Genomic DNA, 16,001 nt, shown 5'->3' on the forward strand with positions numbered 1-16,001 from the left:
TGACTTTTGAAAGCACACTTCAATTGTCTTACTACCAAGAGTTCTCTTTTCATCTTCAGTCTGCACCACTGTTCCTGCACCTGGGTTAGAAGGAGAGGTACAGCGTATATCGACAGCTTCTGTTTCTCACTGTATCCTGAACCGTGTTGACACCTCACAGTACCACTAAACCCATGGTGAAGACTGAGGACAGACCCTAACGTCTTTCTAATCTTTTGATGCGCTCCCCTCCCTGAGAGAATCAAATATCTCCTTTTGCTCTGGTGTGTTCACCTCATTTGACACCCTCGGATAATTTGTTGAGAGTTGTATTGAGCATGTGCGGTGAGCCACTGTTTACACAACAATAAGACAAAGTATTTTGACCTCAGGGTGTAAGCAGCAGTAATACAGCACTACAGCACTACAGCACTGCAGCAATACAGCAGCACTAGAGCAGCACTACAGCACTACATCACTACAGCACTACAGCAGCACTAGAGCAGCACTACAGCACCACAGCACTACAGCAGCACTACAGCACTATAGCACTACAGCAGCACTACAGCACTACAGCACCACAGCACTACAGCAGCACTACAGCACTACAGCACTACAGCAGGACTACAGCACTACAGCAGCACTACAGCACTACAGCACCACAGCACTACAGCAGCACTACAGTACTACAGCACTACAGCAGCACTACAGCACTACAGCAGCACCACAGCACTACAGCAGCACTACAGCGCTACAGCAGCACTACAGCACTCCAACAGCACTACAGCACTCCAGCAGCACTACAGCCCTACAGCACTACAGCACTACAGCAGCACTACCGCACTACAGTACTACAGCAGCACTACAGCACTACAGCACTACAGCACTACAGTACAACAGCACTACAGTACTACAGCGCTACAGCAATACAGCACTACAACACTACAGCAGAACTACAGCACTACAGCACTACAACACTACAGCAGAACTACAGCACTACAGTACTACAGCACTACAGCAGCACTACAGCAGCACTACAGCACTACAGCAGCACTACAGCATACAGCAATACAGCATTACAGCAGCACTACAGCACTTCAGCACTACAGCACTACAGCAATACAGCACTACAGCACTACAGTGTTACAGCATTACAGCAGCACTACAGCATTACAGCACTATAGCAGCACTACAGCATTACAGCACTACAGCACTACAGCAGCACTACAGCAATACAGCACTACAGCATTACAGCACTATAGCAGCACTACAGCATTACAGCATTACAGCATTACAGCACTACAGCAGCACTACAGCACTACATCACTACAGCACTACAGCAGCACTACAGCACTACAGCATTACAGCACTACAGCAGCACTACAGCACTACAGCACTACAGCATTACAGCACTACAGCAGCACTACAGCATTACAGCAGCACTACAGCAGCACTACAGTAGTAAGCAGCAGCACTACAGCACTACAGCACTACAGCACTACAGCAGCACTACAGTACTACAGCACTACAGCAGCACTACAGCACTACAGTAGCACCACAGCACTACAGCACTACAGCAGCACTACAGCACTACAGCAGCACTACAGCACTCCAGCAGCACTACAGCCCTACAGCACTACAGCACTACAGCAGCACTACCGCACTACAGCACTACAGCACTACAGCAGCACTACAGCACTACAGCACTACAGCAGCACTACAGCAGCACTACAGCACTACAGCAGCACTACAGCAATACAGCATTACAGCAGCACTACAGCACTACAGCACTACAGCAATACAGCACTACAGCACTACAGCATTACAGCATTACAGCAGCACTACAGCACTACAGCACTACAGCAATACAGCACTACAGCACTACAGCATTACAGCATTACAGCAGCACTACAGCATTACAGCACTATAGCAGCACTACAGCATTACAGCATTACAGCACTACAGCAGCACTACAGCACTACAGCAGCACTACAGCACTACAGCAGCACTACAGCACTACAGCATTACAGCACTACAGCAGCACTACAGCACTACAGCAGCACTACAGCAGCACTACAGTAGTAAGCAGCAGCACTACAGCACTACAGCACTACAGCAGCACTACAGCACTACAGCACTACAGCACTACAGCAGCACTACAGCAGCACTACAGTAGTAAGCAGCAGCACTACAGCACTACAGCACTACAGCACTACAGCACTACAGCAGCACTACAGCACTACAGCACTACAGCAGCACTACAGCCCACAATAGAGCATTACCTTTTGGCATTACAGCTAACGGAGAGCTATTGTTTTGGTCTTATTAGCTGTCACTCAGTGTTTGATAGATTAACCTCTCCTATGGATGACACGTAATTCGTTAGGATCTTAATTTGATCAGTGTTGTCGCAGCAAAATAATCATGCAGCAACAGCATTTAAATGTTTAGTCCATAATGTTGCTTGATGGTGTTTAGGCTATTTGCTGATAAGAGCAAGCCAGGATTTAATTTCTCAAACCTGCGAGTTAGACTATCCAAACAGGACAGGCACACCAACAACTATTGTTTCAATACACGCCCTGAGAGCACTGAGCACTTCTCTGGCCCCAGCCCAGAAGGCTAACATGAAAGAACCAGCCCACAATCTGTGCACAGGCACCCGTGTGTGTGTGTGTGGGTGTGAGGGAGGGGGGAGGGAGGGAGGGAGGGAGGGGGGAGGGAGGGAGGGAGAAGGGGACAGTGTGAGAAGTGGGAGGGGACCGTGGAGTTCCTCAGGGAGCTAGGAGTCTCTTAGCACTCTCCTGCAAAGCTCCTGAGTGGAATAGATGTGAGTAAAGTTAGCTAGCCGGCTACTGACACTGACAGAGTTCACAATATTGTCTGTTTTTTTCGGGGGGGATTCCCATGAGAGACACTATGGAAGAAGAACAGTGCTTGTCATTCTCGTTTTGCTGGATCTGCAAAATCCTTAAAGCATAAAGGACGAAAATAATAATAAGACTCATTTCAGAAGGGGTCAACTCAGAGCACCTTGGGTAAGTTTATGTTCTGTCATGTCAGTGTTGACTGATGTTAGCTGAATTCATGTGCAACTTTAGTTTGTTTTTACAACTCTTAAAGTCTTACAAATGATAAGCATATTAAAACATGTTTCATAATTTATAACAGATAAAAAATATATTTCTAAACATGTCTAATCAGTGATAAAGGCTTATTCACAAAAGTGTTACCCAAGTTACTTACTGTAAACTTACTGTTAATCCTGTGTGCTAAGTGTCATCATGGTTTGTTTTATTGACTAAACACAGCTTCTAGAACGGTCTGGGCATGGCTTAGGGTGTGTTGCAATGTGGGAACATTTTGCATATCGTGCACTATTTGGGACTATTTCTATTCAATATAAGTCATTTTCTGTAGTTTTTTATGTATGCATTGCGTGGGATATAAGTAATTGCTGTGAAATATGCATGGAATTGAGCTAAACTTGTTTGTGGAGGAAATGCCTGGTTTAAAAAAAAAATCAATCTCAAATACTCTCTATATAAACTAGTTTTGTTCATAAGCTTGTAGCTTAGTTGTCCCTCCTTCTGTTTACCCTAGTTGACCCCTGTTTACTGACACAAAAACATATTTCCAAGAGTGGCATCATGTGGCCCCAGTAGGATAATTTGACTTCTGTCACTGAGATGTGTTGACCAGTATTTTACATAAAAAAAAAATAAATAAATGGTCATTTAGCAGACACTCTTATCCAGAGCGACTTACAGTAGTGAATGCATCATAAAAAATAAAAAGAATTGGTCATACTGGTCCCCCGTGGGAATTAAAACCACAATCCCAGGTGTTGCAAATGCCATGCTCTACCAACCTATGAAATCTGTAAAAGACACTGATGGTCTGAACTTTCAACTTTATTACCTATGACAGACGGATGGCCCATCAGATAACCTCCTGGAAGCCTACTCGTCCGTTTCCATGACGGAGACTTCCCTGTCTTCCCATTGGCCGTAAAGTTTTTTCCTCCATTCATATTGCTTCATTCCTGAAACAAATGAGCATCTAGGAGTTGATGAGTTCCTATTGATACATCACATTCCTTCAACCTGGAATAACCTGAGACTGCACTGTGATGTTACTGTAAAGTGTGCTTTACCAATAGATAGGTGTGTGTGTGTGTGTGTGTGTGTGTGTGTGTGTGTGTGTGTGTGTGTGTGTGTGTGTGTGTGTGTGTGTGTGTGTGTGTGTGTGTGTGCTATAAATGGCCTTGTCTTAAGCCAGTCTTGTCCAGTACATCAGAATGAATGTACTGGGGTGGCAGGTAGCCTAGTGGTTAGAGTGTTAGACTAGTAACCAAAAGGTTGCAAAATTGAATCTCTGAGCTGACAAGGTAAAAATCTGTTGTTCTGCCCCTGCACAAGGCAGTTAACCCACTGGTCCCCAGCAGGCCGTCAATCTAAAAAATAATTTGTTCTTAACTGACTTGCCTAGTTAAATAAAGGTTAAAAAACAACTCAATAAAATGAAGACATTTGACCTGGCCATACATTACTGTCCACTCCCAGTCATTTAGGTAATTGGTCTGCCTGTGGCACTGGATGGTAGAGTTAACTAACGGCTGATGTCCAGAGTTACTGGTTGGTAGAGGTAACTAACGGCTGATGTCCAGAGTTACTGGATGGTAGAGTTAACTAACGGCTGATGTCCAGAGTTGCTGGGTGGTAGAGGTAACTAACGGCTGATGTCCAGAGTTACTGGATGGTAGAGGTAACTAACGGCTGATGTCCAGAGTTACTGGGTGGTAGAGGTAACTAACGGCTGATGTCCAGAGTTACTGGGTGGTAGAGGTAACTGACGGCTGATGTCCAGAGTTACTGGGTGGTAGAGGTAACTAACGGCTGATGTCCAGAGTTACTGGATGGTAGAGGTAACTAACGGCTGATGTCCAGAGTTACTGGGTGGCTGATGTCCAGAGTTACTGGGTGGTAGAGGTAATTAACGGCTGATGTCCAGAGTTACTGGGTGGTAGAGGTAACTAACGGCTGATGTCCAGAGTTACTGGGTGGTAGAGGTAACTGACGGCTGATGTCCAGAGTTACTGGGTAGTAGAGGTAACTGACGGCTGATGTCCAGAGTTACTGGGTGGTAGAGGTAACTGACGGCTGATGTCCTGAGTTACTGGGTGGTAGAGGTAACTGACGGCTGATGTCCTGAGTTACTGGGTGGTAGAGGTAATTAACGGCTGATGTCCTGAGTTACTGGGTGGTAGAGTTAACTAACGGCTGATGTCCAGAGTTACTGGGTGGTAAAGGTAACTGACGGCTGATGTCCAGATTTACTGGGTGGTAGAGGTAACTGACGGCTGATGTCCAGAGTTACTGGGTGGTAGAGGTAACTGACGGCTGATGTCCTGAGTTACTGGGTGGTAGAGGTAACTGACGGCTGATGTCCTGAGTTACTGGGTGGTAGAGGTAACTGACGGCTGATGTCCTGAGTTACTGGATGGTAGAGGTAACTAACGGCTGATGTCCAGAGTTACTGGGTGGTAGAGGTAACTAACGGCTGATGTCCAGAGTTACTGGGTGGTAGAGGTAATTAACGGCTGATGTCCATAGTTACTGGGTGGTAGAGGTAACTAACGGCTGATGTCCAGAGTTACTGGGTGGTAGAGGTAACTAACGGCTGATGTCCAGAGTTACTGGGTGGCTGATGTCCAGAGTTACTGGGTGGTAGAGGTAACTAACGGCTGATGTCCAGAGTTACTGGGTGGTAGAGGTAACTAACGGCTGATGTCCTGAGTTACTGGGTGGTCGAGTTAACTAACGGCTGATGTCCAGAGTTACTGGGTGGTAGAGGTAACTAACGGCTGATGTCCAGAGTTACTGGGTGGTAGAGGTAATTAACGGCTGATGTCCAGAGTTACTGGGTGGTAGAGGTAACTAAAGGCTGATGTCCAGAGTTACTGGGTGGTAGAGGTAACTAACGGCTGATGTCCAGAGTTACTGGGTGGTAGAGGTAATTAACGGCTGATGTCCAGAGTTACTGGGTTTTAGAGGTAACTAACGGCTGATGTCCAGAGTTACTGGGTGGTAGAGGTAACTAAAGGCTGATGTCCAGAGTTACTGGGTGGTAGAGGTAACTAATGGCTGATGTCCAGAGTTACTGGGTGTGGGGAGAGTTATCTAACGGCTGATGTCCAGAGTTACTGGGTGTAGGGGTAATTCACTGGTCCAGACAGGGTGTTATCATGGCTCAGGGCAGTGGTCTATGGAATAACTTGCCATCGTAGGTCTACTGCTGCTGAAATACTTTGTAACTCAACAAATAGGTTGGGATTGAACATTTGGCCACTTCCCCATTTGATCAAGTTGAGCCAATGTACTGAATCATGAAATACACTATGCTGTGAGATGTGCTTATTGTGTTCTAGAATAACCATAATCAACAACACTTCACATTAAGTTTTTACTTGAGAAAAGATTTAGTAGTATAAGGAATTCATAACCGCCACAAGGTATTTCCAAAGTAACCTGGTTGCCTGGCAGACACAGTACAAAGATTCAAAAGAGGTACATACATAAATGCACAGTGGAATTTCCAAAGAAAAGTACATGTAGGTATTCATTTATTTCCTGCATAGCTAGATTCTAACCACACATCTTGATCTGTTAAAAGCCTGGAGCCCTTTATAATAGAAGGCCTGATGATAATGATGATGATGACGATTGTAGAAGGGTGGCAGGTAGCTTAGTGGTTAGAGCATTGGACTAGTAACCGAAAGAGTTGCAAGATCAAATCCCTGAGCTGACAAGGTAAAAATCTGTCATTCTGTCCCTGAACAAGGGAGGCTGTCATTGTAAATAAGAATTTGTTCTTAACTGACTTGCCTAGTTAAATTATAATAGAAGAAGGCCTGATGAAGATGATTGTAGAAGGCCTGATGATGATGATGATTGTGGAGAGAGATTCACGTCAACTCTACTATATAGATGGAGAATAAGGAACCTTCAAGGATTGGTAGATGAATGATAATAAGTCCTTATTACACCAGTATTTTTAGTGTGAAAAGATTGAATAGATCTCCCAAATCGTGCCTTGCACAGTCAATGTAGAGTTCTATTCAATCTGGATCACAAGCGTTACAGATTGCACGATAGAAATTCAAAGGTAATTTCCGATTGAACCACCAAACGCAACGTTTACCATGAATGCAGTCTCCGCCAACACATGAATATTTCCCTTAAAAAATTGCCTTTAGCGCTGAACTTCCACAATATGGATTGAATAGAGCCCTAAGGCAATATAACATTTCACAGAAATAAATAGTAAGACAGAGAGAGAGAGAGGGGGATGAGAGACAGAGACACAGAGAGAGAGAGAGGGGAGGAGAGGTGAGAGACAGATACAAAGAGAGAGAGGGGGATGAGAGACAGAGAGAGAGATGGAGAGAGCGGGGAGGGATGAGAGACAGAGACAGACAGAGAGAGAGAGAGAGAGAGAGAGATAGGGGGGATGAGAGACAGAGAAAGAGAGAGAGATCAATGAGCTGTTAAAAATCATCACTCAGAAACACTGCAAACTTTGCCCCAAATAAATACCTTTACAGGTACAATACCATGGAGGTGATGTTGAAATTTGATCTGTTCTGCGCAGCATGGCTGAGCGTGTACCTACAGGTCGTGACTGCGGGGGTTTGAATTTGGAGGAGGAAGACAGGCAGGAACACACAGGATCATGAACAGGAGAACATCCCACAGCTAACAGCAGACAGACCTCAGATCTTACCCACCAGCAGCACTGCCAGCAAGACAAACATTTCATTTGAACCCCTACATCTGGAAATTAAATGGTTTAGTGCCATGTCCACAGCCTGCGTCCCAAATGGCACCAATTCCCTACATAGTGCACTACTTTTGACCAGAGTGCACTGTATATAGGGAATAGGGTGTAATTTGGGACTCAACCCATGTTCATGTAAAGGATAAGGTTCGTTTAGAATGATCTGAAGACTGTAAATTGATATGGCATCGAATTGAAAGAGATGACAGGACCTGTTTAAACCCAGACAATATCATTACTGTGGTCCTTTGTAGCTCAGTTGGTAGAGCATAGCACTTGTAACACCAGTGTAGTGGGTTCAATTCCCAGGATCACCACCAGGTTAAATTGAATTAGATATTATTATTATTTCACCATGAAAGTCAGTGAAGAACAAATTCTTATTTCCAATGACAGCCTACTGCAGCCAACACTGGGCTGTTTGTGCACTGCCCTATGGGACTCCAAATCACCAGCCTGGATTTGAACCAGGGACTGCACAATAGATTGCACAAGGTACGATACCCTAGACCACTGCGCCACTCGGGAGCCCCATGCATGCATGCATGACTGTCGCTTTGGATAAGAGTGTCTGCTAAATTACATATTATATTATGAGGTCACCAACACGGCCTAGTTAAGATAAACACACCTACAGTTAAAGTGGGAAGTTTACATACACTTAGTTTGGAGTCATTAAATCGCGTTTTTCAACCACTCCACAAATGTCTTGTTAACAAACTATAGTTTTGGCAAGTCGGTTAGGACATCTACTTTGCGCATGACACAAGTCATTTTTCCAACATTTGTTTACAGACAGATTATTTCACTTATAATTCACTGTATCACAATTCCAGTGGGTCAGAAGTTTACATACACTAAGTTGACTGTGCCTTTAAACAGCTTCGAAAATTCCAGAAAATTATGTCATGGCTTTGGAAGCTTCTGATAGGCTAATTGACATCATTTGAGTCAATTGGAGGTGTACCTGTGGATGTATTTCAAGGCCTACCTTCAAACTCAGTGCCTCTTTGCTTGACATCATGGGAAAATCTAAATAAATCAGACCTCCACAAGTCTGGTTTATCCTTGGGAGCAATTTCCAAATGCCTGAAGGTATCACGTTCATCTGTACAAACAATAGTACGCAAGTATAAAAACCATGGGACCACGCAGCTGTCATACCGCTCAGAAAGGAGACGCGTTTTGTCTCCTAGAGATGAACGTACTTTGGTGCGAAAAGTGCAAATCAATCCCAGAACAACAGCAAAGGACCTTGTGAAGATGCTGAAGGAAACAGGTACAAAAGTACCTATATTTACAGTAAAACGAGTCCTATATGGACATAACCTGAAAGGCCGCTCAGCAAGGAAGAAGAGAAGCCACTGCTCCAAAACTGCCATAAAAAAGCAAGACTACGGTTTACAACTGCACATGGGGACAAAGATTGTATTTTTGGGAGAAATGTCCTCTGGTCTGATGAAACAAAAATAGAACTGTTTGGCCATAATGACTATCGTTGTGTTTGGAGGAAAAAGGGGGATGGCAGCAAGCCGAAGAACACCATCCCAACCGTGAAGCACGGGGGTGGCAGCATCATGATGTGGGGGTGCTTTGCTGCAGGAGGGACTGGTGCACTTCACAAAATAGATGGCATCATGAGAAGGGAAAATTATGTGCATGTATTGAAGCAACATCTCAAGACATCAGTCAGGAAGTTAAAGCTTGGTCGCAAATGGGTCTTCCAAATGGACAATGACCCCAAGCATACTTCCAAAGTTGTGGCAAAATGGCTTAAGGACAACAAAGTCAAGGTATTGGAGTGGCCATCACAAAGCTTGACCTCAAACCCATAGAACATTTGTTGGCAGAACTGAAAAAGTGTGTGAGAGCAAGGAGGCCTACAAACCTGACTCAGTTACACCAGCTCTGTCAGGAGGAATGGGCCAAAATTCACCCAACTTATTGTGGGAAGCTTGTGGAAGGCTACCTGAAACGTTTGACCCAAGTTAAGCAATTTAAAGGCAATGCTACCAAATACTAATTGAGTGTATGTAAACTTCCGACCCACTGGGAATGTGATGAAAGAAATAAAAGCGGAAGGTTTAAATGTTAGGGATTGTGAAAAACTGAGTTTTAAATGTATTTGGCTAAGGTCTATGTAAACTTCCGACTTCAACTGTACCTGACTCTGGCTGTCACCCCCCCCCCCCCCATTTAGCAGTTGTTACGAGAGATGGCTGGGGAATCACTCATTTTCTCACATTTGATTAGTCAAATCATCATTTATAATAATCTGTAAAGCCATGTGTTCCTGTATGAGCATGTTTGTCTAAGCTAGTAATGATTCTACGGACCAAAACGATCGATCACTTTCTACTAGTGATGACAAAGTGAAAGGTTAGTTATGTAAACAGTCATTTTGTTCATCGCCACAGTAACAGATTGACAGGTATTTTATGTACGTTTTCAAGGAGCGGCTTAAAAAGCGTTCCTCTCACTCCAGATCTCTCTGATATCTCCGGTAAACTTCAGATGTAAGAGAAGTGAAAAGTAGCAGTCACGGAGCTGATAAGCAACAGCTATAGGCATTTAAAGTGCTGAGAGAAGGTCAAATCACCATGCAGGAATACTGGAGTCTTTATTGTTGCCAAGTGCAGCACTAAAAACTAGACCATTTCACCTAAAGGCCAATTATATATTTGATTTATTTTGAGTTGTTGATATAATCTTAATGATTTTAATATTTGTAGTTTTCATTTTTATTGGCAAATATATAAATTATTGTAATCCACTAGAGAAAGGGTTCGTACTGTATATTTCACAATGAGTCTTATGAATTGTTGAGCTTTAAATGTGTTTACATTTAGGAGTAAAAGGTTCATGTCAGAACAGCCTACGCTGAACAGAAGACCGCTCAGAACACAGACAAACAGACACACTATTTACGTTTGGATAAAGGTCCTGTTTTACATCTGTCATCACGTAACAAATCCTGTTTTATTAACACACGTTGACAAAGGCTTTATAATAATGATTTGATTATCAGTTGTTGCACTCAAGGGGAAGGAATAATGACATGGGGGGAAAGGCACCACCTGTCTAATGCTGCTCTGAGGCTGTTTCTTGTCATCAAACAATGTATTGCTTTGCTTTGGTCAAGGCATGTTAGAACAGGAGACAAATTCCTCACAGCAGGCTTCCACTGTGGTGCTGTGTCATTGGATCATTACTCTCACATTGTACTGCTCAGACAGGAGCAGGCACTAGGGAAATGACTGATATGTTCACAATCTGGTCAAAGAGATGTATTTTGTATGTGATTTTCGTAGAGTATTGAATTATAAAATTAAGATGTATATTTTTTCCCGCCATATGAACTCAAATCTAATTCTCTCTCTCTCTCTCTCTCTCAGAGCTGAGGATCCTGGTGATGACAGTGAAGATGGTTACAACAGACACAAGTACACTACTCTTCGTGGTAGCAGTCTTACTAAACCTAGTAGCAAGTAACGAGTATCACAAAATACCAACAAAATGGAGTTTGGGAAAGGTGCTTGGAAAGGACAGCTCTCCCATGAGGTTCACTTATCATCTCTACAATGCCACCATTAATGAGAACTCAGCCCCCAGGACTGCTGTGGAGAGTCCCATCAAGATGGGTATCGTAGTGACCGATCCTTTCTGGGACATCAAGTTCAAACTCGTCTCTGGAGACGACGACGGCCTATTCAAAGCGGAGGAGGTCAGAGTAGGGGATTTCTGCATCCTGCGAATCAAAACGCGAAGCAGTAATTCTGCGTCACTAAACAGGGAAGTAAGAGACAGTTATACTCTCACCATTGAAGCCACTGAAATCACTTACGACTTCCAGGCCAGGACCAAGGTATTGGTTCAGGTGCTTGATACCAATGATCTGAAACCGCTCTTCTACCCAGCCTCGTACAACGTAGTCATCAGGGAAGACGCACCGTTGAAGTCCAGCGTGGTCAGGGTCAGTGCGACGGACGCGGATATTGGCTGTAACGCTGAGTTCTATTACTCCTTCATGAGTAGAGCCCATCCGTTCGCCGTTGATCCTTTCTCAGGCGCCATCAGCCTCGTCAAGAGGCTGAACCACAGCCGAGCAGAAACATACGATCTCACTGTATTAGCCGAGGACAGGACCAAGAAGATATCTGGGGTTCAGAAGTTTGGCAACGTGGCCAGGGTTAAAGTTACCATAGAAAAGGTCTCTTCAACCGCCCCCATCATCAAACCTCTCCCGGTTGTCCTAGCTCAAAAGGACGAAGATGAGAAGATAACTATTGATGTCCATGTAGAGTCGGGTGTAAAGCCAGTTGAGTCCGTTAGTATTGTTGGTGGGGATCCACAGAGGTATTTTGAGATTATTCCATCCAGCCTGCAAGGCAATGGTTTCCAAGTGGTCTCCACCAAGAGAATGAACTGGTCTCAGAGCCCATCTGGATTAAACCTCTCCCTTCAAGCTAAAGACAAGAGCAGTCCACCTCTAGTTTCTCCAGTTTCAGAAATCCATATCCCTCCCTATAAACAAAGCCTGTTTAGCTTTCTGGAAGACACATACATTCTCACACTAAGTGAGTTTTCACCACCAAAAACACATGTGGTCAGAGTTAGTGTGAGTCCGGCATATTTGAATGTTAGATACCACATTAAAAGTAACTCTGATAGCCCCAAATTTAAGATTAACCCCAAAACAGGAATAATTGTTACCTCAGAGTCCTTTGACTTTGAGAAAAAGTCTCGTTTTGAATTCGACGTGATAGCGAATCACGGCGAAGCCGAGACCCATATCGTCGTTGAGATAACTGACGAAAACGACAACGCCCCAATATTCACCAAACCTTCATACCAAGCCACACTACCAGAGAACGTACCTATAGGCAGCAGCGTTCTATCAGTCTCTGCAATAGACGATGACAGGGACCGAAATGGTTTTGTGACCTATGCCATAGCCAACTCAGCTCCTTCCCCATTCACAATAGACCCAATCAGTGGAGTGATCTCTACATCTGAGGATCTGGACTACGAGTTGATGAAGAGGTGGTATCATCTCAGAGTGTGGGCTTCGGACAGCGGCAGTCCCTTCAGTCATGTTTCTGAGTGCGCCGTGACGATCACCATGAGCAACGTCAACGACAACACCCCTCTGTTTGAGCAGGTGGGATGCAACGCCACCATACCTGTAGATTTAGCAGTGAGAGAGCCAATCGCAGAGCTGTCTGCTGTTGACCTGGATGAACTACAACAGCTCAGATATGTGATCGAGTCAGGGAATGACCAAAAACTGTTTGACATCGACGCTGTATCAGGAGTCATTAAACTGATCAAACAGATACCCACAGCTTCGATAGAGACTGAATTACCTTCGTTCAGACTCAGAATCACAGCAACAGATGGTAAACATACCTCTGATCCCTCTGTTGTTACTGTTACTGTCGTTAACCAGGGCACTGAAGCCACCGTCAGTTGTCAGGAGACTGGGATTTTCAAACAGCTTACAGACAAACTGATTGAATCCATAAAGCCAGGGTTGAATTTCCAGGATGAGGAATCCTTCTCGGACGTTCATATCATCAACCGCCACTCTCCTAAGTTCAACTCTGGCATCCCGAGTACTATTGACATCAGAGAGGACTTCCCTTTGAATTCAACTATCCTTTACTTCAAGGCTACGGATAACGACACTGGATTCAACAGCAAGCTTGTGTACGCTATCTCAAGTGGAAATGAAGACGGGTGTTTCTCCATTGGTATTTTCTCTGGGGAGCTTCAGCTTGTGTGTCCTTTAGACCGAGAAACCAAAGAGTTTTACATTTTGAACGTAACTGTCTATGACTTAGGAAGCCCACAAACCTCAGCATGGAAATTTCTCGCTGTGAATCTATTGGATGTTAACGACAACCGACCAGTATTTGACCAATCCAGGTATGTCGTGCACATTCCAGAGAACACGGAGGTTGACACGAGGATATTCCAAGTGCACGCAACAGATTTAGACTCTGAGGACAATGGAAACATATTATATTCGATGCTAACTTTAACTGATCTTTTCAAGATCAATGAACTCACCGGCGAAGTGAAGGTGTCTGATCGTTTAGACAGAGAGGCCCTTCCCACACATAACCTGAAGATAGAGGCTAGAGATCAGTCTAAAACAGACCCACAGCTCTTCTCTATGACCAATCTGGTGGTCGTGTTGGAGGACATCAACGACAATCCTCCCAAGTTCGTCCCCAAGATCTACAACATCAAAGTCCCCGAGGATGTTCCCTTGGGGACGGTGCTACTGTGGGTCGAGAGCTACGACTTAGACCTGGGCAGCGCTGGACAGATCAGCTACAACCTGAAGAACAGTGAGAATGGGGCCTTTTTTCTGGATGCGTCAACGGGATCTCTAACCCTTGAGAAGGAACTGGACTTTGAGAGGAGACAGTCTTACAACCTGACGGTTCGAGCGGTTGACCATGGCCTTCCTCGGTCACTCTCCTCCTCCTGTTTCATCGAGGTGGAGGTCCTGGATGTGAATGAGAACCTGAATAAGCCGGTCTTCTCCATGTTTGTCTATGAGGCCTCAGTGATGGAGGACGCTCCTGTGGGAACCTCAGTGTTGATGCTGACAGCAGCAGACAGGGACCTGGGGAGAGATGGAGTCGTCAGGTACCACATCCACGATGGATCTGGCCTGGGAGTTTTCATGATCGATGAGGAAACAGGTAAATATGTGTGTGTGTGTGTGTGTGTGTGTGTGTGTGTGTGTGTGTGTGTGTGTGTGTGTGTGTGTGTGTAATAATAGTAATGAGCAATGTAAAAAATAACCTGAGGCTTCTTGGGACCCGTCTATGTTCCTACATAATGGATACTTTACAGCTGATAGCCTGTGACCTCACAAAGTATCACGTTTCATTAGTATGCTTGACTCCTGTTGGAAAAATGCTCTGTCATTATAGTGCTGAACCTGCACTGACGCACCAGGCCTCTTTTTCAGAATATTACTCATACTTATAATCTGACAGTGTATCATCCAGTTTTAACCAAATAACTATTTTTGGATAAACCTAGATGATTTAACAAAGTTGTTCATCCCCACACCTGTCAGCAAAAAAAATGCAAATACAGATGGATGACATTATAAACGATTTCTCCTTCTGTTTTGCAGGAGTAATCCGCACTGCTGAGACGTTAGACCGCGAGGCCGTCCCACACTACTGGCTATCGGTCTATGCCAAAGACCTTGGCACCATCCCTCTAGTGACCTGGACAGACATATTTGTGGAAGTCCTGGACATCAACGATAACCCTCCCCAGCTGTCCCAGCCGGTCTACTTCGGCTCCGTCCTAGAAAACATGCCTAAAGACAAGTCAGTGCTTCAGGTCACTGCTACTGACGTGGACAGCTCCTCTGAGGGGAAACTTACCTTCCAGTTGTTGGAGTCACCGCGGACGTATTTCACCATAGAACCCAAGACAGGTAATTGACACATTTCACAAGGAATCATGGAGCGATGTGATTTGAAGGTGTTTTTAGTTCTGTATTATTAGTCTTAACACTTTTGAGGAAAGGTAGGCTGCTATATTGTGTCCATATTAAATTTGACAACTCTACGTCAAATATACATCTCAATATAAAGTTTAACTAGCTGTAAAACGTTGTAATTTCTCAAGTTGAGTAGAAAATGGTAGATTATAACATGTCTCAGCAGCACTGTGCACAGCCATCACTCAGAGTGTGTCATAACCTGTGGTGAAAACCGGCCAAGATTAAACTACACTTATTTTCTACCTATAAATGTACACAAAAACACAACAAATGATGCAGTCATGTCTGGGCTGGGAGGGCAGTAAAAGAACAACTTCCCAAACAGAAAGTTAAACCCCAAATCTATGACAGTTTCGTCATGCAGCTGAGTGCCTGTCACACAACAACATAGCATGGGCCTTTGAAGACAGGACAAATTGCAACCAGATTAACTCTACGTCACAAGCTTCTACACATCCGTCCGTCCTCGACTTGTCATCTCTGCTGGGCTCTGTGTGTGTGTGTGTGTGTGTGTGTGTGTGTGTGTGTGTGTGTGTGTGTGTGTGTGTGTGTGTGTGTGTGTGTGTGTGTGTGTGTGTGTGTGTGTGTGTGTGTGTGTGTGTGTGCGTGCGTGTGCGCGTGTGTGCGTGTGCGCGTGTGTGTG

The 16,001-nt window shown here is 44.5% G+C and overlaps 1 protein-coding gene across 1 annotated transcript in view; it reads left to right on the forward strand.

The window, feature by feature from the left end:
- The first annotated feature begins 2,773 nt into the window (after positions 1-2,773).
- The window catches only part of LOC115205717 (protocadherin Fat 2), an 81,434-nt gene continuing 68,206 nt past the window's right edge, over positions 2,774-16,001 (forward strand). Inside the window, exons 1-3 of the mRNA XM_029771983.1 lie at positions 2,774-3,017; positions 11,214-14,534; positions 14,978-15,289. Of these exons, the coding sequence (XP_029627843.1) occupies positions 11,231-14,534; positions 14,978-15,289 (3,616 nt within the window). The 5' untranslated portion in view covers positions 2,774-3,017; positions 11,214-11,230. The remainder of the gene's footprint in view (positions 3,018-11,213; positions 14,535-14,977; positions 15,290-16,001) is intronic.

The sequence above is a fragment of the Salmo trutta genome, chromosome 13 (assembly GCF_901001165.1).
Source record: "Salmo trutta chromosome 13, fSalTru1.1, whole genome shotgun sequence".
Lineage (NCBI taxonomy): Eukaryota > Metazoa > Chordata > Actinopteri > Salmoniformes > Salmonidae > Salmo > Salmo trutta.